Source organism: Felis catus, chromosome B4 (assembly GCF_018350175.1).
Source record: "Felis catus isolate Fca126 chromosome B4, F.catus_Fca126_mat1.0, whole genome shotgun sequence".
Lineage (NCBI taxonomy): Eukaryota > Metazoa > Chordata > Mammalia > Carnivora > Felidae > Felis > Felis catus.
Window position 1 is genome coordinate 14,152,616 of NC_058374.1, and position 24,902 is coordinate 14,177,517.

General features: G+C 38.7%; 1 protein-coding gene across 2 annotated transcripts in view; it reads left to right on the top strand.

Annotated features, from left to right (window-relative positions):
* Positions 1-24,902, top strand: part of HSPA14 (heat shock protein family A (Hsp70) member 14) — a 44,292-nt gene that overhangs the window by 17,148 nt on the left and 2,242 nt on the right. For both annotated transcript variants that reach the window (XM_003988117.6, XM_045060931.1), the window contains 4 exons: positions 4,118-4,220; positions 20,808-21,020; positions 21,422-21,595; positions 24,528-24,598. In XM_003988117.6, the coding sequence (XP_003988166.1) occupies positions 4,118-4,220; positions 20,808-21,020; positions 21,422-21,595; positions 24,528-24,598 (561 nt within the window). The remainder of the gene's footprint in view (positions 1-4,117; positions 4,221-20,807; positions 21,021-21,421; positions 21,596-24,527; positions 24,599-24,902) is intronic.

Below are 24,902 nucleotides of genomic sequence, written 5' to 3' on the forward strand. Positions count from 1 at the left end.
AGCAGCTGGAGTCCTTCCGCTCTGGGGAGGGACACTGTCCGGGAGAGATGACGCACTTGCTCCAAGAGGTGAGGGGGCTGCACCGGTCTGTAAGCAGGGGTCTGACCTTTTGTGGCACTGTCCGTGTGTGTTGGGTGGAGGTGGGGGCGCTGCACGACCGGCATCTGGGTGAAGGCTGACCCTAATTAGAATTCAGGATGGAGAGGCCAGGATGAACCCAGCCAGGCCCTGAATGCCTGCTGCGGAGCCAGGGCCCCATCCTGGTGGTAATAAAGAGCTTCCTAAGTGCAGGGAGCAGGAGGCGCCATTGTCTAAAATGTGGCTGGCAGGGTGTCTCTGGCAGGAGTGTGGGGGGAAGGGGGCCATGGGAAGCAGGCTAGCATTTCAAGTGTCAGTGTGACCAGGGCCCGGGAGCAAGACCTTGGAGGTGTAAGGGAGTCGATGCAGGGGAACTTTGAGACTGTAAGGGCGTGAGGATGGGTCCTGAGAGGGATATGACAGCAGAGATGATATGGAAAAGGTGGTAGGAAATAGGATAGCAGAGTTGATGATACTGGACTGGTGTCATCTCACTTTTCTCCTGCCCAGCCTCTTCATTAGAGGCACCCGTTTAAGAAAAACAAATTGTTTTAATGACTTTATTAAAATATTCAAATACCATAAAAGTGTATAGTTCTGTGGACTTTTGTATATTCACAGACTTATGAAACTATTACCAACCAGTATCTGTTTCTGGTTCTGCTTCTAGAACATTTTCGTTCCCAAAAGAAATTCTATACCCATTAGCAGTCACTTCCTGTTCCCACCACTCTCAACCTCTGGCAACCACCTATGTACTTTCTTTATGTTTTTGTCTACACTGGACATTTCACATAAAGGAAATCATATGGTATATGACCTTCCATGTTTGGTTTCCATCACTTAGCATGTTTTTAAGGATCGTTTATGTTGCAGTACATATCAATATTTTATTTCTTCATGTGATTCAAAGGCAGCCATTTTTAACTTACTGTTGTTGGTTCCTTAGAGTTGTCTCCGTATTTCTAAATGAGAGATTTTCACCCTGATTCATGAAATTTACATGTACTCTATTGACTCCCTACAATGAAAGATGAAGAACAGTAGTTTCTTTACCATATTTAGGTTTTTCTTTTCTAAGTTAAAATAATGGATCAAGCAAATATAAGATACTGAGGTATAAAATTATTAATAACGTCTCTACATAACTTTATGCCTCCTCCTGGAGTAAACATATGTGATGAAATCTCCCACGGTTTCGAAGCCGACTGGTGAAGTGCATCGCAAGTATGCTGTCCCCACATAGCAGCACGGCTGTTCCCGGGGAGGCACAGGGCCTGAACCCCGTGGAGCAGAGTGGTGGTTGTCTGGCCTCAGAACTCCCCCGTCAGCTGTGGTGTTGGCCGCGGTTATGTTATACAGTCATTTTCAGGTTCTGTAAAAAAATCAGCAGCGGGGCTAGGCTGAAAGATGGGCCCTGAATCAGTCACTTGGGGACAGAAGTTAGTTGTAGTAAAATGCTGTGAAGAAGCCTTAATAACCACTGGGCTGCACCCTGCTGTTAATTTATAGAGGGTTCCTGAGAATTATTAGGGTTAATGCTGAGAAAATAAAATGGAGAATTAAAATAACAACAAGAACAAAATTCCAAATACATTTATATTTAGGTGTAATTTTCTCACCTTGGGTTTTTTTGTTCATCCTTTTGAGATTTATTAGCCATCAGTAGAAGGAGAGCTCTCCCGTGTTTACTTGTGAGGTGTAGTTCTTGTCAGAATAAATAACCGTTCCCAACGTTCCCAAAGTAATGACATCAGTTGTGATTGCTTGCGCTGCTATTTACAGCTACAAAGAGTAGTGTGTGAAAAAGCATCCTAGGTCTTTGAAAGAAAGGCTTAAATTGTTGCTTAAATTTGATGTGGGGCTTGCACGTGTTTCAATGGTATTTAACTTACTAGTGAACACAGTGTAGCAGGAGTCTAAGTAGTAGTACGTGTTAACTCCTCAAATCCCGGTAACAGCCCGTGAAGTAAGTAGTGGTCTTTTCCGTATTTTACACATGAGGAAGCTGGAACAGATATCTCATTCTTGCCCAGGGCTCCAGAGTAAGAATGTGTAGTGTTGGCTACGGACTGGGCGTTCAAACCCAGCTAGTTTGACTCCCGACGTCCATACTGTCACTGTCATACTCTAGTGAAGATTCATGTCTGTCTTGGTTTTGTTGGCTCTGGTCATCCATTGGCAACCTTTTTAAGTTTCGATGGTGTTCATGATATTTAGTGAACACAGGTTTAATGTACGTAAAATTGTTTTAAATTCCCTTATCTTTTACAGAACCCAAAATATTGGTTTCAAGTGACTATGCCTTTACCCGGAGAGAGTCCAAAGAGAGCACATTGCCCTATCATTTTGCCTGGCATGTTACTAACAGTAGTAATACCTACCAATGGTTCACTATTCAGACCTCTCAACAACCTAATAGGTAACTTGGAAACATAGTAAAAATTTCCAGAATTACAGTATTATTTTTAGGATTCTACTGACTGTATTTGGTTAAATTTACTCCTCATCTGGCCCTTAGAGTTTAGCTTCTTCACCCTCCTGGGCTTTCCTGAAGATTCTAGATCTGTGTGCCCAGCACTATAACCAGTAGCCAGTGGCTATTTAAATTTTAATTAATTAGAAATAAATCACAGGGGGAAAAGGAAGAGCAGTAAAAATTCAGGTCCTCAGTAGCACTAGCCATAGTTCAAGTGTTCAATAGCCTGACATGGCTGGTGGCTCATAGAAAGTTCTATTAGCACTGCACTAGCTCTTTTAAGAGAGATTTCAAACTATAGCCCCAAAGATAGAAAGGTATTAAATTGAACAGAAATCTCTTTGTGGGCAGAATGTTGTGTATTTTTTCTGTTTCTAGAATTTCTAACTTAGTACTGAGTTAGTCCAAGTTCTCAGTGTATGTTTGTTTATTACTGCTTATCTATTAGGAATGAAATAGAATTTGTAATGTTTCATTAAAGAAATTTTGCCTTTATCACAAAGATTTCAATGGTAAAGTATATTTCAGTATCTACAGATAGCACAAAAAATAAAAATCAGTCATCTGCATTTAAGTCTAGCATGAAATTAGGGAGTGCGTTTTTCATAAACATAGATTTTTAAAAATTTTTTTAAATGTTTTTATTTATTTTTGAGAGACAGAGACAGAGTACTAGTGAGGGGAGGGAGGGACAGAGAGTGAGGGAGACACAGAATCCAAAGCAGGCTCCAGGCTCTGAGCTGTCAGTATAGAGACCGATGCAGGGCTCGAACTCGTGGACCACAAGATCATGACCTGAGCTGAAGTCAGACACTTAACCAATTGAGCCACCCAGGCGCCCCAAACATAGATCTTTCTTAAAATTATATGCTAGCATTCGAGCTTCTCAGAGCAAGAGAACTAAGTTTATGTACAGCATTGTCTCAGATTATAAAAAAAAAAAAAATAATGAGAAATAATCTTTTAAACTTTCAACATACAAAAATAGCAAAAGCTTGTAAATGATGGTTTGATTTGAATCTGTGGCTTTGTTGGGAATGCCATACACTGAGTATTTATTTTTAGGTTTTTTTGAAAGCTTACAAGTAAGCCATGGGTAAGAATCTTCCAACTGAATTTGACATTGAATGCCTTCATACATTTGTAGATGAATAATTCAGATGTTTTCTCCCTGTAGAGTTCACTGCTAGGTGTTAAATATCTTGTTCTGTTCACAAACCTGTTCTTTTTTTTTTTTTTTAAGTTTATTTATTTATTTTGAGCGAGGGAGAGAATATATGGGTGCGAGGGGGTGGGGAGAGGCAGAGAGAGGGAGAGAGAGAATCCCAAGCAGACTCTGCACTGATGTAGAGCTCGAATCCACAAACCGTGAGATCATGACCTGAGCCGAAATCAAGAGTCAGAGGCTCAGCCAACTGAGCCACCCAAGTGCCCCTACAAACTTGTTCTTAAAACATCACATTAGGCTTTGGCATTACCCTTCACGAGAAAACTTGTTTCATTGTATTAAGCCTTTCTCCTTGCTTTTTCCTCTGTGTGTGTGTGTGTGTATGTTTACAGAGCAAGATTTGAACTTCTCTGTTCTCCACTTTTTAATAAATGTATAGAAGCAATCAGAGAACTCTTAGAACAAAGTGGATTTACAGCAGATGATATCAATAAGGTAATACTTTTATATTTTTCTTATTTATTTTAGGAGTAGTTTCAGACTTGGGATTTAGGAAATGGCCCCTTGGTACTAAGATAATATTTTTGTTAATTTAAATATTTTCTGAGTTTGTGTTAATGAGCAAGGAAAATTGAATTTTTTATTATTGGCTCCAGTGGTAAATATTTACCAGTTTCCTAGCAAAAAAGAATAGTTCCTTTCCAATATGTATATATTTTTTTCAATGTTTATTTATTTTTGAGAGCGGGGTTGGGGCAGATAGCGAGGGACACAGAGGATCCGAAGCAGGCTCAATGCTGAGAGCAGAGAGCCGGATGTGGGCTTGACCCTACGAACTGTGAGATCATGACCCAAGCTGAAGTCAGATACTTAACTGACTGAGTCACCCAGGCACCCCTACAGAATATCTTTTAATATGTAAGCAAAAGCATGTTTGCATGTTTTCTATGTGCCAAGCACTGTTTCTAAGTATTTTACATGGATTAACTCATTGAATCGTCACCAACAACACTATGAGGCAGGTGCTTGTATTTAGCCCCATTTTTTCAGTGAACGCACCGAGGTACAGAATGATGAGTAACTTCTGGGCCATCATGTAGTTAGCGGTTGAGCCAGGATTTTACACCGCATAGTTCCCCAGTTTGCTGTTAACAGTACACCAGACCGCTTTTCTCTGCTCGCATAAGAAAGTATTTTGAGACTTTCAAAAATATTCAAATCGTTAATATTTCCTTTTCCCCCAAGATTGTTTCTACTCCTTTAAAAAAAATACTCATGAAAGAAAATGCAGGAAATACCAAAAGGCAACCACTGTTGTATTTTGGAACATTTCTAACTAATCCAATCTGTACGATTTTGAATTTTATTTTCTTTATATAATATTATAACCAATTCCTTTCCCCATATTACTGTAGAATATTCATAACACAATTTTAAATAGATTCTTAATATGCTAGGAAGGGAAAGGCACCATAGATTATTTCATTGATCTATTGTGGACACTAGGTTGGGTCTCCCCCTCATCACCCAAAAGTGATGCCCACCTTTGAACATCGGCTTTTACCATATTTGGGGTGGATTCCCAATGTAAAATTATTGGGTTGAAGAGTGTAAATAGTGTAAGACTACCTTTACCTTCAGTTACTTTCTAACAGAGTTGCATCATATGTAAATAACTTGGATTTAAATTTAAAAAGAAAAAGTTGCATAACTAATACTCATTATCAGCAGTACCTAAAGACAGGCATTTTCCCTCCCTGACTCTGAGTCTTATCATTTAAAGAAAGAACTGTTGAAGAAAGATAGTCTGAATATTTTATTGATACCAGAGGATTTTCTCTTAAATGTTTAATTTTGTGTTTCCTTCTGCCTAAATACTTCATTTTCTTTGCGTTATTTATTTAAATCTTTGCGGTTTTTAAAAAATGTATTTATACAAATGCGTTACATAATCAGAATATTAACTGTAATATACAGTATTATGTAGTAATATACTACAGTCTTCTTTAGGGTTGTTGTGAGGGTTAAGTGAAATATCGCGTGTACCATAATAAGTGATCGGTTAATGGGGCGCCTGGGTGGCGCAGTCGGTTAAGCGTCCGACTTCAGCCAGGTCACCATCTCGCGGTCCGGGAGTTCGAGCCCCGCGTCGGGCTCTGGGCTGATGGCTCAGAGCCTGGAGCCTGTTTCCGATTCTGTGTCTCCCTCTCTCTCTGCCCCTCCCCCGTTCATGCTGTCTCTCTCTGTCCCAAAAAAATAAATAAATGTTGAAAAAAAAAAAAATAAGTGATCGGTTAACCTAAGTTCTCTCCCTTCATTAACTGGTCATAGAGCCCTGACATTTAGATATCACGATATCACAAATGGTACAGTTCTCAATTGCCTGAATTCAGATCAAATACATTCCTTGGATAAAGAATGCTGTTAAAGATTCACTCACCAGATATTTCTAAAATAGAAGTTTTCGAGAACTTCAAAAGGGAGTTGTCTCTAGTTTGTTGACCTTACAGTAACAAACAACCCCCAGCGGCAGGTGGGCAGCTGAAGGTGACTGTAGGTCTGTTGCTACAGCTGTTTTCTAAAACGGGCTTCTCATTCCGTGACCCCAGGCTGAAGGAGCAGCTATCTGGGACAGGCATTTCTCATGGCAGAGGGGAAAGGAGAGAGCTTGCGAGAACATGCACGGCTTTTAAAAAGCTTCTGCTTAGATACAGTGGGCTTCAGTGGACTCCCATTCCGTTGGCCACAGCTGGACACATGGCCAGGCCTGACAGCGGGGCCGGGACACGTACCCCAGCTGCGGAGAGGGCTGCAGCGCCAGGGCAGTGGCGGTGGGTGTGGAGGGAAAATCCTCCTATGGAGAGGGAGGAGGGATTGACTGGACTTTTACATGCCTTAAAACAGTGAATGCTCACAGCAGCACCACGAGGTAGGCATCGTCTTCTCTGTGTTCAGATGAGGAAACCATGGTTTCCCAAGAGGTTAAGCCCCTAAGTGGCGGAGCCGCCGTGAAACCGGGGCTGGAGCTCAGGCAGTCTGCCTCTGTGACCCGAGCTCTTTCTTCACTCCTCATTGCACCCATCGCCTTTCTCATCCTCCTGTCTGCAGGTCTCTTCCCAGCAGGATTTGTTTCCGTCAGAGCACTCTTCTGATCTCTTGCTTGAGCAGGACATGCCTGGTTTCTGGCCTGCCCTTTAGTGTGGACACTTCCCCTTACTGACCCTGTTTCGGTGTCCCCTCCTGCCCGGCCGGACCCATACCTGGTCCAGGCCCCCCCTCTCTGAGTGTGGGAGGAGGTGCCGGTGGCCCCCTTCTGGCTTAGGGGAGGGGCTTGGGGACTCACTGCGTGTGTGTCCTGCCTACGGGTCCTCCTGCTTTCACACCTGTGCTTCCCCCTCACTTTCCGTGGTGCTCGCTGTTCCCCAGTCCTGAGCCACTTAGGGATTCTGAGAGTCAAACCGTCTTGCTTTCTCTGGTTTTCTCAAACTTCATCTAGTCTAAGACACTTACCTCTTTTTTCCAGCTTCCAGATCTTGTTGAAATCCCAAACTCAAGATCTCGCTCTCATTTATTTTGCCATTATACACTTATATCTTCGATTTCTTTGTGGTCGGTTTTGTGGGCTTATGGAAGAGTACTTTGATGTAGTTAATCCTTCCATTTTAACCAAGCTCCCACATTCTACAGCTGCAACTTTAATAGCTACATAGTATTTTTTGGTATTGACATACCTTAATATATAAAACCAATTGTTTATTTTGGCTATGTAGGTTACTTTGGTTTTATAAACAGCGCTCTTTGTGGCTCTGTGAGCGTCCTTAACTCCTGCAGAATAAAATTTAGGAATAAATCCCAAATTTTAAAACTTTTAATATTCGTTCCCAAATTGCTCACCAAAAAACAATTTACTTTCTGAGTAGGTGTAAACATTCATTAATATTGCAATTTTTCAAAACTCCATTTATTCATACTTTCTTGAGAGAGCTTTAGAGTTATTTTTTAGCTTCTTATGTAAAATCCCACTGTGATTTTGTTAGTTTCATTAAGTCTTTAAAATAATTTGGGATGGTGGTGTAACTTCATGGTATTTTGTTTTCCTAACCATGAAGTTGATCTCTTCCTCTGTTCAGATCTTCTTAAATTTTACATTTCTCAATATTTACATTAAGTTATCACTATGTGTGCTGTGGAATTTATGGCTATTGTGTATGAGAGGTCTTCTGTATTTTTATTTTCGAATTTGTTTTTGCTATAAACAGAATACTTAATTGGATTTTCCTTATTTATCTTATATTTTGCCATGTCATGAACTCTTGGTATTTCTGTTTTCACAACGTCTTCTAAATTTCCTCGGCATACATTTAAATTCAATTTTCTAATTAATCTCCAACTAATTATTGAGCACACCTATTCTGGGCAAGCAGGTTTTAGGCTCTTAATATATAGCAGTAAATGTAAGAAAGTCTTTGCCGAAGTAGAACTTAACATGCTAGTAGGGATATTCTTGTAATACGTAAAGGAACATACAAAGAAAATAATGTCCAGGGGCACCTGGGTGGCTCAGTCAGTTGAGTGTCTAACTTCAGTTTAGGTCATGATCTCACAGTTCATGGGTTTGAGCCCTGCGTCGGGCTTTGTGCTGAAAGCTCAGAGCCTGGAGTCTGCTTCAGATTCTGTACCTCCCTCTCTCTCTGCCCCTGCTCCACTTGTGCTCTGTCTCTCAAACGTGAATAAAGGTTAAAAAAAAAGGTTTGTTTCTTTTTTTAAAGAAAAGAGTGCCCAGTTGGGATAACTGCTGTGAAGAAAAATAAAGCAGGATAAAGGCATAGCTATTGGCAAAGGGTGATTTTTCAGATAAGAGCTCCATCTAAGGAGGTGACCTTTTTTTTTTTTTTAATTTTTAATGTTTATTTAGTTTTGAGAGAGAGAGAGAGCCAGCACGCACGAGCGAGTGGGAAAGGGGGAGAGAGGGAGGGAGACACAGAATCTGAAGTAGGCTCCAGGCTCTGAGCTGTCAGCACAGAGCCTGACACAGGGCTCGATCTCACAAGCCGTGAGATCATGACCTGAGCCAAAGTTGGACGTTTAACCGACTGAGCCACCCAGGACCCCCTAAAGAGGTGGCTTTTGATGAGAGACCTGAATGGAGAAACCGGTTGTGTGCATATCTGCCAGTTTTATAAGCAGAGGGAACAGCAAGGCGAGAGCAAGCTTGTGTTTGAGGAGCAGCAGTGAGGGTAGCGGGTGGAACTGAGGGAACCAAATGGTAAGGGAGATAGAGACCAGGATCACATCACAGTTTGGATGCCTCTGGCTTCAACGTAAAGAGTGCAGTGTGGCTGGACATACGAATCTGGATTTTAAAAGAGAGTTCTGAGCTGGAGACATACTTATCAGTGTCCGTGTGCACTTAGAGCCTTGACTGGATGAAATGACCTATGAGATAGAGCCCCAACAGAGAAGACACCTCAGGACAGGGTCCAGGGGCTCTGGACATTTACAAGCCTAAAAGGGACCTAATGGTAGTGGCTTTAGGAGTAGCCAGTGAGGAAGCATGAGACCCAAGAGACAAGTAAAACTGGGTAAGGGAGCAAAACATCAACTGTCCTGTGCTGCTGGAGGTCCAGCAGGTGAGGCCCGAGGATTGACCACTGACTGGGCTTGACAATATGCAAGTGACTGGTGCAGGTGGTTTTAGTGGAGTTATGGAGAGAAACACGTTACTGGAGTGAGTTTAATATAGAATAGAAGGCAAGATCACGGACAGTCAAGTACAGAGAACTCTCGAGAAGTTTTGCTATAAGGGCAGCAGGAAAATGGGCAGTAGCTGGGGTAGGCTGAGAGTTCTGGGAAAGGGCTGTACAGGAGTGGTAATACTTTTCTCTCACAAATATGTATCCCTCACTCTTTTTATTAATTTGAGAGAATGAGAGTATGTGCAAGTGGGGAAGAGGCAGATGTAGAGAGAGAGAGAGAGAGAGAGAGAGAGAGAGAGAGAGAGAGAGAATCTTAAGCAGGTTCCACACTCAGTGCAGAGCCCAATGTGGGGCTTGATCCCATGACCTTGGGATCATGACCTGAGCCAAAATCAAAGAGCACTCAACCAACTGGCTGAGCCACCCAGGTGCCCCCCCTCACTTTTTTTTTTTTTTTTTTAATTTGGTTGCCTTGGTCAGAACGTCCTTCTTTTGTTCTCTTTTTAGTAGGGATATTATTATTAGTCTTTTTAACAAAAAATGTGATTATTGATAATTGGGTTGAAATAGATTCTCTTGGGGCGCCTGGGTGGCTCAGTTGGTTAAGCGTCCGACTTCAGCTCAGGTCACGATCTTACAGTCTGTGAGTTCGAGCCCCGCGTCGGGCTCTGTGCTGACAGCTCAGAGCCTGGAGCCTGCTTCGGATTCTGTGTCTCCCTCTCTCTCTGCCCTTCCCCACTCATGCTCTGTCTCTCTCTGTCTCAAAAATAAATAAAAACATTTTAAAAAAATTAAAAAAAAAAGAAATAGATTCTCTTTCTCATATTAAGTATTTTTCTTCCTATTTTTAAAAGGGTTTTAGGGGCGCCTGGGTGGCTCAGTCGGTTAAGCGGCCGACTTCGGCTCAGGTCATGATCTCGCGGTCCGTGAGTTCGAGCCCCGCGTCGGGCTCTGTGCTGACGGCTCAGAGCCTGGAGCCTGTTTCAGATTCTGTGTTTCCCTCTCTCTGACCCAACCCCCATTCATGCTCTGTCTCTCTCTGTCTAAAAATAAATAAAAGTTAAAAAAAATTAAAAAAAAAAAAAGTATTTTAAAAGGGTTTTAATAGGTGGTGAGTCATTACAAATGTATTTTTGGATACCTCCAAAACAATCTTATGGCTTCTCTTACATTTGTCTTAAAGTTATATGATATATTACTGATAATTTTCTAATGTGGATCTGTCATTGTATTCCTGGGACAGACCTCATTTGATTATGAAGAATTCTTCTTTTAATATATTACTTACTTTCCTGTGATAATGTATGTATTATTTTCACTTTATGTAAAGTTAGCAGGCGCTTGGGTGGCTCAAGTCGGTTGAGCATCCGACTTCGGCTCAGGTCATGATCTCACAGTTCGTGGGTTCGAGCCCTGCATCAGGCTCTGTGCTTGCTCAGAGCCTGGAGCCTGCTCAGATTCTGTGTCTCCTCCTCTCTCTGCCCCTCCCCCGCTCACACTGTCTCATTCTGTTTCTCAAAAATAAATAAATGTAAAAAAAATTTTTTTTAAAAAACAAAACTCCTGAGAGTGGCACCAGGGTGGCTCAGTCAGTTAAGCGTCTGACCCCTGATTTCAGATCAGGTCATAATCTCACAGTTTGTGAGTTTGAGCCCTGCATAGGGAGCCTGCTTAAGAGTCTCTCCCTCTTTCTCTGCTGCTCCCTGTTCATGCTGTCTTTCTCTCTCTCTCTCTCTCTCTCTCTCTCTCTCTCTCTCTCTCTCTCTCTCTCAAAAATGAAAAAATAAAATAAAAATAAATAATACTCCCAAGAGACGCTCAATATGGGTGTATTGGAATGTGACTTTAGGTTGCCACTTTAATATCTGTAAGTTTAATCCTTTTGGCTCAAGTGCTTGCTTAGAATGACAAAATACCACGATATATCTGATTCATTTACTCAACATAATACCTTCTAAGCCAAAACTTCCAGCACTTTAGCTCCCTTTTATGCCAAAGTAATATAATCCTACACAGTGTTCTTCAGGAAAGAGGCTAATATTACTTTCCTTTAATTCATAGCCTGAGGCACTGTGTGGGAGAGGTTACCCGCTCAAGCAGTTGTAGGGGCCAGGAGTGAAAGTGAGTCACGTTGTCAGGTATAGGAAAAGACAGCTGCCAGAAATTATCAATCTGAACTCAGTATAAAAATACAAGGTTACATTTTAAATTCCAGCTTGAAAAACATAGCAAATTGACAAATAGAAATATTTAATAATTAATGCTTCTTCTTTCACAACAAATTTCTCCAGATTTGGAACCTGAAACCCCTTTTCTTCTGTTCCACGATGTCAGTGTCAGGTCTTACATTTTGAGTTAATGTTTGATATGGAACTCAACGTTAGATCCTTTAGAAGTAATATTTCAATTTTTTTTCATTTTCATCATGAAAAATATCTACTCACAAAATAGGTTTCTCTAAACAAAGATAGAACCTTTGTACCGTGGTTTTTAAATCTATAATTAGCATAACTACTCCAAAGATATATGTAGAATTCTAAAATCAATCTTTGAGGCATCTGGATGGCTCAATCAGTTAAGCATCTGACTCTTTTTTTAAAGAGAGAGAGAGAGAAAGAGAATCCCAAGCAGGCCCTGCACTGTTAATGCAGAGCCCAGCGTGGGGCTCAAACTCAGTAACCATGAAATCATGATCTGAGCCAAAACCAAGAGTTGGACGCTTAATCAACTGAGCCATCCAGGCGCCCCAAGTATCCGACTCTTGATCTCAGCTCAGATCTTGATCTCAGGGTCATGAGTTCAAGCCCCACCTTGGGCTCTGTGCTGGGCATGAAGTCTACTGAATAAATGAATGAATCATTGAATCAATCTTTAACCACATAATGTGGGGAATATGATTTTACGTTGTCATTTTCATATCTGTAAATTAAGTTCTACACAAGAAAGTGTGTCAGGTCCCTTGCAAAGTGAGTAGTCCAAAGTATTCATTTCTCTAGGAGCCAGCAAATTGAATCTTTTATAGGGAACAAAAGTATTGGTAGTGTTTATGTAGAATATGTCAGTTAGAAAGACCTTTGATCTATCATACGTGATGCACCAGTGCTGAGATTTCTCTCACAGATGGTATGAAAAAAATCCATTCTTTCTACACATAAACTATATGAATATCTTTTAAGTTCTATATATACCACAGTTAAGCTGCCTGACGGCCACATAGAATAGCAGGTTGACTGTACCATACCATTCTTCAAAAGGAAATACGTTCCCCACCATTTTTCTTGAAACCTGTAATCCTCATGGTCTTTCTTTCATCTTTCTACTAGATTGAAAAATGGGTTTGATTTTTACTTATTTTTGAGAGAGAGACACACAGATCACGAGCGGGGGAGGGGCAGAGAGAGGGAGACAGGGAATCTGAAGCAGGCTCCAGGTTCCAAGCCTGTCAGCACTGAGCCCTATGTGGGGCTCAAGCTCACAAACTGCGAGATCATGACCTGAGCCTAACCCGGGCGCGTAACTGATTGAGCCACCCAGATGCTTCAATTTTTAATTTACATGTTTTATAGACCTATTTCATGATGATTTATTTCTTGTTTTTAACATATGACCTTGTATAATCTTTTTTTTTAATTTTTTTTAACGCTTATTTATTATTGAGAGACAGAGAGACACAGAGCATGAGCAGGGGAGGGGCAGAGAGAGGGGAGACACGGAATCGGAAGCAGGCTCCAGGCTCTGAGCTGTCAGCACAGAGCCCGACACAGGGCTCGAACCCACGAACTGCGAGATCATGACCTGAGCCGAAGTTGATTGCCCAACCAACTGAGCCACCCAGGTGTCCCTGACTTTGTATAATCTTATAATTTTTTATTTTTATGTATCTTTTGTTACTAAAATTTATTTTTTTAATGTTTATTTTTGACAGAGACATTGAGCAGGGGAGAAGCAGAAAGAGAGAGAGACAGACAGAATCCCAAGCAGGCTCTGAGTTGTCAGTGCAGAGCCTGATGTGGGGCTTGAATTCACAAATCATGACATCATGACCTGAGTCAAAACCAAGAGTGGGACGCTTAACCAACTGAACCACTCAGGCGCCCCTTGATACTAAAATTTAAGAGTATACAGAAGTTTTTGAAATTAAAACCAGCCAGTTTCTCTATTTTTTATTTTTTGCTTTTTGAGTATTTCTGTTTTTCCTTTACTAGATTTGACAGATAATTTGTTGTGTGTGTTTTTGTGTTTGTTTGTTTGTTTTTTGCTCAAACTTGTGTTACTACTATCCCCAGAAAAACTTCCTTAGATTTTTTCAGGTCATGTTTTTCTCTTCTCTGATTGGTTTATTTCTGATTTTTTCCTATTTCTTCCAGTCCTTTTAGGACACTTGTATTATTTTCCTAAATTCCTATACTGAATGCTAATTTATTTTTTTCATTTATTCTTTTCCCTAATAAAAAAGTTAACTACAGTTTTACTACTTAATAGCTTTGGTTTTATTCCACAGGCTTTGACAGATTTTATTGTTTTCATATTTTCAGAATAATCTGTAATATTTTTTATTTTCTTCTTTGTTGTTTAAATTCATGTTTTTAATACCCAAGTAGTTAAGGTAGTTTGATTTTCCTTAACAGTAGTTTTATGAAATTACTGTGAAAGTTATATTTGAAAAGCTTTTGGTAAGAGAAGTTATTTATGTTCCGAATGTATGTATTTTGTACTAAAATTTAAGTCACAAAAGAAATCTACAGACTAGGTATTTAAAGAATTTATTTAAATTAAAACTTGCTGGTTACCATCAGCATTAATAGTAACACATTGTTAGTATTTGTTACTTTTTTGTTTTTATTATTTTTTAAATTAATTTACATCCAAGTTAGTTAACATATAGTATAATAATGATTTCAGGAATAGAATTTAGTGATCTATCACTTATATATAACACCCTCCTTAATGCCCCTTTCCCATTTAGCCCATCCCTCCCCCCACCCAAAACCCCTCCAGGCACCCTCATTTTTTTCTCTGTATTTAAGAATCTCTTATGGGTTTGTCTCCCTCCCTGTTTTTATATTGTTTTTGTTTCCCTTCCCTTATGTTCATCTGTTTTGTATCTTAAATTCCACATATGAGTGAAGTCGTATATTTGTCTTTCTGTGACTAATTTTCCTTAGCATAATACACTCTAGTTCCCTCCGTGTTGTTGCAAATGGCAAGATTCCATTCTTTTTGATCACAGAGTAATACTCCATTGTATATATATACCACATCTTCTTTATTCATTCATTAGTCAGTGGACATTTGGGCTCTTTCCATACTCTGGCTATTGTTGATAGTGGTGCTATAAACATTGGAGTACATGTGCCCCTTCGAAACAGCCTTCCTGTATCCTTTGGATAAATACCTAGTAGTGCAATTGCTGGGTCATAGGGTAATATTTTTTACTTTTTTAAATGAAAATTCCAAAAGCCAAGATTTTCTAGTTTGATTTTTTTTTTTTTTGCATAGCATCACTTAATTGCTTATTAATAAGGCTTTTTGAAATTGACTATGAGAAATTTGAAAGGGCATATTTTACATTTTTATTCTCATAGTGTTTATCTGGGATCATACATTTTAGAGAAGACTTTTATGTTTACTTATCTCCCAAACTTTTAGGGAAGTCTTAGGGAACTTTGCCAAGGCAACCCTGCTTTTCTTTTTTTCTTGGTATCATTCAGCTGATGTTCCTCATGCCCTCACCCGGAGATCAATATGGTATTATTCATCAATTCACACCTAGTGTTAAAGAGACCTGGTTTTCATCAGTGGATCCTTTTGTCTAAAAAGACTTCGAAGTCAGAAGTGGTTATTGATGATTTCCCTTCTTGGGGCTACCTATTTATTCAATATTCTGAATGCTTCTGGAGTTGTAAGTGTTAAATGTATGAACTAATAAGGAAATTAAAGTTATTTATAAAGGAGTAATTTTATTCAGCTCTACTGAGGTGTGATTGAGAAAAACAATCGTAAGATATTCCTAGCAAACAGTGTGAGATATGTTAGATGTATACACTGTGAAAGGATTCCCACTGTGGAGTTAATTAACACATATCTCACACCATATTTTTACCTTTTTGAGTCAGGGGTGAAAACACTTAAGTTTGCTTTCTTAGCAAATCTCAGTTATGTAGTATGATTATTATCAACTATAGTCACCATGTTATACATTAGATCCTCAAACCTTATTCACTTACAACTGAAATTTTGTACCCTTCTACTAACCTCTCCCTATTTCCCCCATGCTCCAGTTCCAACCACTTTTCTGCCTTCTTTATGAGTTTGACTTTTTTTTTTTCAGATTCCACGTACGAGTTGACACCATGCAGTATTTGTCTTTCTCTGTCTGGCTTATTTCACCTCACATACTGCCTTCCATGTTCACTCATGTTGTTGCAAATGACAGGATTTCCTTTTTATTTATTTATTTATTTATTTTTTTTAGCTGAATGATATTGCATTGTGTTTATATATATACCACATCTTTACCCATTCATCCATCAACAGACACTTAGGATATTTCTATACCTTGGCTATTGTGAATAATGCTGTAATCAACGTGAGAGTACAAATATCTCTTTGAGGTAGTGATTTCATTTCCTTTGAACATATACTCGTAAGTAAGATACCTGCACATATGGTAATTCTATTTGTTTATTTCTTGAGGAATTTGCAAACTGTTTTCCATAGTGGTTCTATCAGTTTACATTCCCAGCAGTGTACAGGGGTTCCCTTTTGTCTATATTTTTGTCAGTACTTGTTATCTTTTGTGTTTTTGATGAGAGTCACCATAACAAGTGTGAGGTGATACCTCATTGTGGTTTTGATTTTCATTTGCCTGATGATTCGTGATGTTGAGCATCTTTTCACGTGTCTCTTAGCTACCTGTATATCTTCTTCAGAAAAATGTCTCTTCAGGTCCTTTGCGCATTTATTTTTTTTGATCAAGTTGCTTTTTTGCTGTTGACTTTATGACTTCCTGGTATATTTTGCATATTAACCCTTTTCCAGATAAGTGGTTTGGAAATATTTCTTCCCTTTTTATGGGTTACCTTTTCATTTTGTTGATGGTTTCTTTTGTTATTCAGGAGCTTTTCAGTTTGGTATAGTACTACCTGTTTATTTTTGGTTTTATTGCCTTGGCTTTAGCTGTCAAATCCAAAAATCTCATTGCAAAGACCAGTTTCAAGGACCTTCCTCCCAATATTTTCTTCTGAGAGTTTTATAGTTTAAGGTCATAATTCCAGTCTTCAATTTGAGTTATTTTTTGTGTGTGGTGTAACATAGTGGTCCAGTTTTATTTTCTTGCATGTAGATGTCCACTTTTCCACATTCCATTTATTAAGGAGACTGTCCTTTCTCTGTTGTATATTCTTGGTTCCTTTGTTGAAAATTAATTGACCATATATGCGTAGGTTTTTTACTGGGCTCACTGTTCTTTTCTGTTGATCTGTGTGTCTGCTTTTATGCCAATACCATTCTGTTCTGATTACTGTGGCTTTGTAATATATTTTGAAATGAGGAAGTGTGATGCTCCAGCTTTGTTCTTTCTCAAGATTGCTTTGGCTGTTTCGGGTCTTTTGTGGTTCCATGTGAATTCTAGGATTGTTTTTTCTATTTCTGTGAAAAACGCTATTGAAATTTTGATAGAGATTGCATCGAATCTGTAGATCACTTTGTGTAGTATGGACAAATACTACAAATGCAAATGGACAAATATAAATATTTTAATAATATTAATTCTTCCAATCCATAAACATGGAATATCTTTCAACTTATTTGTGTCTTCTTCAATTTCTTTCATCAATATCCTTATAGTTTTCAGTGTACAGATCATTCACTTCCTTGGTTAAATTTATTCCTAAATACTTTATTCTTTTTATTGCTTTTGTGAATGGGATTGTCTTCTTAATTTCTCTTTCCAATAATTTGTTGTTAGTGTACAGAAAATAATTTAATTTTTGATAACTATAAACTTACTATTGACATTTGTTAATTGTTTTCTATTTTGTAGCTCATTTGTTCCTTTCTTCCTTTTCTTCTTTCTTTGTGATTTGATGACTTTGGTTTTATTGGTATGCTTTGATATCTTTATCTTTTGTTGTATCTATTAGAAGTTTTGCTTTGTGGTTACCATGAGACTTACATAAAACATCTTGTAGTTATAATAGCCTATTTGAAGCTGATAATAACTTCAACACATGTGAAATCTCTACATTCTTGCAGTCCTTCACATTTTATGTTTTCAACATCACCGTTTACATCTTTTTATATTACTTGTCCATTATCAAATTATTGTAGTTACCGTTATTTTTGTCTTTGTTTTTTAACCTTCATACTAGAGTTACAACTGACTTATCCTTTACCATTACAATATTAGAGTATTCTGAATTTAACCACAGTTGGCCCTTCCTTGAACAACACAGGTTTGAATTGCACAGATCCACTCATAGGTGGATTTTTTTTCAGTAAACACAGTGCAGTACTGTAAGTGTATTTTCTCTTCTTCATGATTTTTTTTTTATTTTTTTTAATGTTTCTATTTATTTTTGAGACAGAGAGAGACAGAGCATGAGCAGGGGAGGGGCAGAGAGAGAGGGAGACTCAGAATCCAAAACAGGCTCCAGGCTCCGAGCTGTTAGCCCAGAGCCCAATGCAGGGCTTAAACTCACACACCGCGAGATCATGACCTGAGCTGAAGTCGGACGCTCAACCGACTGAGCCACCCAGGCGCCCCTCTTCATGATCTTCTTAATAACATTTTCTTTTCTCACGCTTACTTTATTGTAAGAATATAGTATGTAATACATATACAAAACATGTGTTTACCGACTGTGTTAATGGTAAGGCTTCTGGCCAACAGTAGGCAATTAATAGTTAAGTTTTGGGTTAGTCGGATGTTGTACATGGATTTTCAACTATGCATGGGATCAGTGTCCCTGACTCTCTAATTGTTCAAGGTCAACTGTATATATTTACCATTACCAGTGGTTTTATAGTTTCATATGCTTTCATGTTATTAATCAACATTCTTTGAAGGACAGCTTTGCTGGGTAGATTATTCTTGGCTGACAGGTTTTTCTCTTTCAGCACTTTGAATATATCCCTCCTGGTCTCCAAGATTTCTGTTGAAATATCTGCTTATCATCTAACGGGAGTTCTCTTGTAACAAGTTGCTTTTCTCTTGGGGCTTTTAAGATTCTCTCTTTGTCTTTAACTTTTGACACTTTCATTATAATGTGTCTCATTGTGGATCTCTTTATTCATCTTATTTGGTAATTTTTGTGCCTGTTGGATCTGGATCTTTCTTTCCCCAGGTTAGGTAAGTTTTCACCCTTTTTAATAAGCTTTCTGCTCCTTTTTCTTTCTTTTTTTCTTCCGGGGCCCCTATAATATGTGTGTTAGTGTGCTAACTATTGATCCTGTAAGTCCCTTAAGCTATCTTAATTCTTTTTCTTTTTCTTTTTTTCTTTTTGCTCCTCTGTTTAGATGAATTCCTCTATCCTGTCTCTGAGTTCACAGATCCTTTCTTTCATTTGGTATAGTCTGCTGTTGAACCCCTGTATGGAATTTTTCAGTTCAGTTGTTGTATTCTTCAGCTCTGTGATTTCTGTTTGGTATTTTGTTAACATTTTCTGTCTTTTTGTTAAAATTCTCATTTTATTTATGCATCACTCTCCTGACCTTAGTGATCATCTTTTTTACTCTTATTTTTAACTCTGTTGGGAAAATCACTTACTTTTGTTTTATTAAGATACGTTTCTGAATAGAATTCTTTTGTTATTTTGTTTGGAATACATATATTGACTCTCTATGTTGGTTTCTGTGCATTACATAAAACCGTCATCTCTTCCAACCTAGGTACACTGGACTTACATAGGAAATGAACTTTGTCCATCAGCCCAGCCTAAGTTCCTGGTTGCCTCTCAAACCTTTATGCCTAAGCTGCCATCCCTGTTCTTAGCGGCTCTCAGTGGTTGACAGTGTGCCAACCACTGTAAGTGTCCCAAAGAGGAGGATCGTAGTCAGGACCTCCATACCGGCTGATTGGAAGCCAAACTCTCAGGTGGCACCTGGGAAGTATGCAGTTAAACCTCTTCCAGGGAGAAATTGGAAAATGGGTATTTTTGCCTGGCTCTGTCTGTGCTGAGCCCAGGTATCTAGCCACGGGGCACGGGGTGCTGCTTCACTGATTTAAAAACTGCTTCTTTGTTTTGGATAGTCCTGTGGGACTCATGAATGCCAGCCCCTCTGACTGGCAGAGCTGGGTGATTTGGAGCCCCATCCCCTCACATGACAGCCATAAAAGTTGGGGTGCTAGATGTGTGGACAAGCTCATAAAGGAGCAATTTTATTTATTTTATTTTTTTTATTTTATTTTTTTTCAACTTTTTTTTAAATTTATTTTTGGGACAGAGAGAGACAGAGCATGAGCGGGGGAGGGGCAGAGAGAGAGGGAGACACAGAATCAGAAACAGGCTCCAGGCTCTGAGCCATCAGCCCAGAGCCCGACGCGGGGCTCGAACCCACGGACCGCGAGATCGTGACCTGGCTGAAGTCGGACGCTTAACCGACTGCGCCACCCAGGCGCCCCTAAAGGAGCAATTTTATATAAAGTTCTTTAGAGACAACGTATTTAATCAGACGGCACCAAGAGCTTAAAATGTATTTGTATAAAACATCTTTTTCCTCAAGAAAATTTAGTATTCTTCCATGGTGAAGACAGATTGTCACAAAAATGCTGTAAGATTTATGCAAACATTTTTTTTTTATTTTTTAATGTTTTTATTTATTTTTGAGACAGGGAGAGACAGAGCATGAGCAGGGGAGGGGCAGAGAGAGAGAGACACACAGAATCCGAAGTAGGCTCCAGGCTCTAAGCTGTCAGCACAGAGCCCGACGCGGGGCTCGAACTCACAGACTGTGAGATCGTGACCTGGGCTAAAGTCGGACGCTTAACTGACTGAACCACCCAGGCACCCCACAAACATTTCTTTTAGAAGTACTGGAATAATACAAAGTATTAATATATTTCCTGTTTAAATGAGATTTATGGTTAAGCCTCATATGCCCAAAATTAATCACGAGCCACGTGTATGTAGCTGTACTGTACTTCTAATGTGTGGTGAGATTGCTCCTTTTTAAATTTTGTGGTTTATGAGTAAAGAATTTGTTAAATACCAACAATGTATTAAATATATATTTATATGTATTTTAAGCACAATATAATGTATGATAAAATAGGGCTTGTATTTACCATTATATGTGGTAAAGATGGCTGAACCTATAACACTTAATTCTGAGAAACAACCATTGTTCTAAAAGTAAAAACCTAAAAATTATTTTTATTTTCTAGGTTGTTCTTTGTGGAGGGTCTTCTCGCATCCCAAGGCTACAGCAGCTGATTAAAGATCTTTTCCCAAATGTTGAGCTTCTGAATTCTGTCCCTCCTGATGAAGTCATCCCTATAGGTGCAGCTATAGAAGCAGGGATTCTTACTGGCAAAGAAAACCTTTTAGTCAAAGAGTCTCTTAAGATAGAGTGTTCAGCCAAAGATATTTTAGTTAAGGTATGTTTAGCTTTTCTTTACTTTTCCATAAAAGTAGTATAAATTTATTGCCATAGTTATTTATATATACCATGTTTTTACAGTAAAACCTTGTATACTGGTAAAAATTTTAAATTTAGATTTATAATTTTACGTTTAATGAGTTTCTTATGTTCTTTAAGTTAGCATTTACCTAGCATGTTAATTTCTTAATTGTAATTTTAATCAGAAGCTTCACATACAGATAGAGGGATACATGTTTCAATTTATTGTTAAGTGAAGTAGGTTGGGATTCAGGATCATTTCTGTGTTCTTTGCCTATGTTGTCAGTCAGGAATAAGTATTACATTTATAATAGGAATGGCTTTATAATTGTAATGGTAAATATCAAAGGATACGTATATTATTTTTCTGCTTATTAGGGAGTCGATGAATCAGGAGCCAAAAGCTTCACAGTACTGTTCCCATCAGGGACTCCTTTGCCGGCTCGAAGACAACACACATTACAAGCCCCCGGAAGTATATCTTCAGTATGCCTTGAACTCTATGAGTCTGAGGGGAAGAACTCTGCAAAAGAGGAAGACAAGTTCGCACAGGTGAATACATAAAATTAGACAATGAATTAGTCATGTGAAGCTGCTTAACTTTTCCTTCTGCATTAACTCAACTTAATATCTATTAACATAAAATGTATATAGGGTATCTAACACATTTTTATGAATGAATTCTTACTTTTTAAAATTTTTATTTATTTTTAATTTTCTTAATATTTTAGGGTTTTTTTAAGTTTATTTTGAGAGAGAGAGAGAGAGAGATAGCACCAGTAGGGGAAGGGCAGAGATAGGATCTCAAGCACACTCTGCACTACCAGCGTGGAGCCCAATGTGGGGCTTGAACTCACGAAATTGGGAGATCATGACCTGAGCCGAAAAGAAGAGTCTAATGCTCAAACGACTGAGCCACCCAGGAGCCCCTACTTACTTTTTTAAAAATTTTATTTATTTATTTTGAGAGAGAAGGAGCGTGAGTGGGGAGGGAGGGAGGGAGAGAGAGAGAGAGAGAGAGAGTGAGAGAGAGAGAGAGAGAGAGAGAGAGAGAGAGAGAGAGAGAATGAATCCCAAGCAGGCTCTGCACTGTCGGTGCAGAGCCCCACACAGGGCTCAAACTCATGAACTGGGAACTGTGAGATCGTGACCTGAGCTGAAACCAAGAGTTGGGTGCCTAACCTACCAAGCCACCCAGGAGCCCCACTACCTAGAGAAGAAATAAGCAATTTTAATTTCAAAAAGTCACAAGAAAATAAAACACAATATGTATTTTTTTTCTGTTTATCTTTGTACTCTTGGCCCTCCTTGGTAAAATGTAAGCAGTAGGGAAAATGACTTTTTTTGTTTACTACGTGCCACGTGCTGATTAGGCAATTTACAAACCTAATCTCAAAGTGCTGTGAGATAGACATTATTATGGTCATTTTATAGATGACTGAAAAACAAGCTCATGGCAATAAATACCTTGTTCTTTTCCTGATTGAGCTAAAATTTATCCTCAGTTGGTTTTATTCCTGGGCGCTTGCTCTTGCCATTATTACCCTTCTGCCTCTGATACAGACACCTTTGCTTTTTCAAAATACCACATTCCTATTTCATACTATAGAGTCCTCTGCATCCTTTAATAGGAATGAATTGGAGCCACATTATCTGCTTAGAAACATGCCCCCCAAATATAATTACATTAAAACACACATACAAAGACGGCAGAGCTTTATTTACAGTATGATGTCATTTGTGTTTAAATAAAAAGTTTGAGAGCATGAGTGTGTGTGAGGGAGGTGGTGTTTGTGACGGTGTGTGTATAAATATCCAAGCATAGATAGAGAAAATATCTATAAGTATTTCAACTATATTTAGGAAATCTAACAGTGGGTAGATTTGAAGGTACCAAGAGGGTTTCTTTTTTCTTTTTTTACTTGTTACCACTTTGTACTGAGTCTTTAACAAGCAGCACAGGACCTGAGCATGAAATACTTCTATAGTGAAAAACAAATGTGGGTAACTGAAGAGAACGTGTAGTGTCTTCAGCATTATATCTATTCTCTGATTTCAACGAAAGAATGATGAAAACACACACACACATACATAACATATCTGGGCTGCACCTCAGACATCTTAGAATCTAGTGGAGTGGGGCTCCTTCGACTAGTCAAGCTTTCAAAAGCTCATCCAGATGTTTCTGATGTGAATTACTCTACAAGCACTTTCCTGTGTACTGTATTTTTTAAAATTTTTTTATTAGTTTTCTTTATTTTTGAGAGGCAGAGAGAGACAGAGTACATGTCGGGGGGGTGGGGGGGCAGAGAGAGAGGGAGACACAGAATCCGAAACAGGCTCCAGGCTCTGAGCTGTCAGCACAGAGCCCGACGCGGGGCTTGAACTCATGAGCCGCGAGATCATGACCTGAGCTGAAGTCGGCCGCTTAATCGACTGAGCCACCCAGGTGCCCCTGTGTACTGTATTTCTAAATTCATTTGGCTGTCTTAGTATTCCCTCAGCTTCTCTCTCCTGTGCATTTATTTCCCTTCGTACACTCCTCCGAGGCTGCAGCTGTTGTCACCGTATCCTAACTTACAGATGCCAGGAGCAGAGTTAGTCACCTAATACTGAATTTGGAAGATGTTCTTTTAGAGATCCCATCTGTTCTAACCTCCTCATTTTACAAATGAGTAAATCAAGGTACATGGTGCTTGCCTAAGGTCATAAAACTTGATATTGGCAAATCTGAAAAGTCACTTCCAAACTTGGTTTATTGGTATACCTTTTTTTTAGGAAACCAAAGCATTTTATAGTAAATTCATTAATATCTCGTTTGTACAAATGTACAAGTGTAATCTTAGTTGTACAAAAGAATTTGCCATGTGTTTCTTTAAATTGGTTGTCCAAGTGTATTTAAAATATTTGAATTTTTAAAAGTACATGTAGTAAGTGTATACCAAAATATCGGCACCTGGGTGGCTCAGTTGGTTAAGCGTTTGACTCTCAATTTTGGCTCAGGTCATGATCATGCGGTTCGTGGGTTCAAGCCTTGTGTCGGGCTCTGTGCTGACAGTGCAGAACCTGCTTGGGATTCTTTTTCTCCCCCTCTCTCTGCCCCTCCCCTGCTCTCTCTCTCAAAATAAATAAATAAACTTATATTTAAAAAAGGAGTATATACCAAAATATAACTTACATGTTACTGGAAATGGCTTAATTATCAAAAAGGAAAAGCAGTCTTTATTTTCTGAGACAAAGAATATTTCATAGAAACAATCATTTTAGTCTAGGACATGACAGTTGTCCTTCTAGAGGAGACATTTCCAGTTAGGAAAGCTTAATCCTATTTTCAGATTCTGGTAAATGGTAGAAAAATTGAGAACTGCCCTATTTGAAAAGGTTTGTTCCAGTAATGAGTAAAATTTGGTCTGTTGGAATAATTGATGCATCAATTTATTAATATATCAAAGTACTAAATCATCTTTGTATTTTACATAAACAGGTTGTACTCCAGGATCTAGATAAAAAAGAAAATGGATTACGTGATATATTGGCTGTTCTTACTATGAAAAGGTACAAAATTAAACTACTTCTGATATTAAGAAAATTTACTTTGGGGCTTGACCTTTTTTGTTCATTGATTGATTCTCCACCCGTTGTTATTCCAGGAACATCATGTATTAGAAGCTTACAAAGATTTTATCAGTGAATTATATTTTTTGCCCTGCACAATGACTGTATTTTACAAAAAGAAGTGTATCTCAAATAATTTTCATTCTGAATTTTTTATGAATTCTGTTTTGGTCTGGTCAACCTAAAAACTGGTCCATGCAAATTTGAGATATAATTTTTATCAATTTTAAATATAATTTTCTAA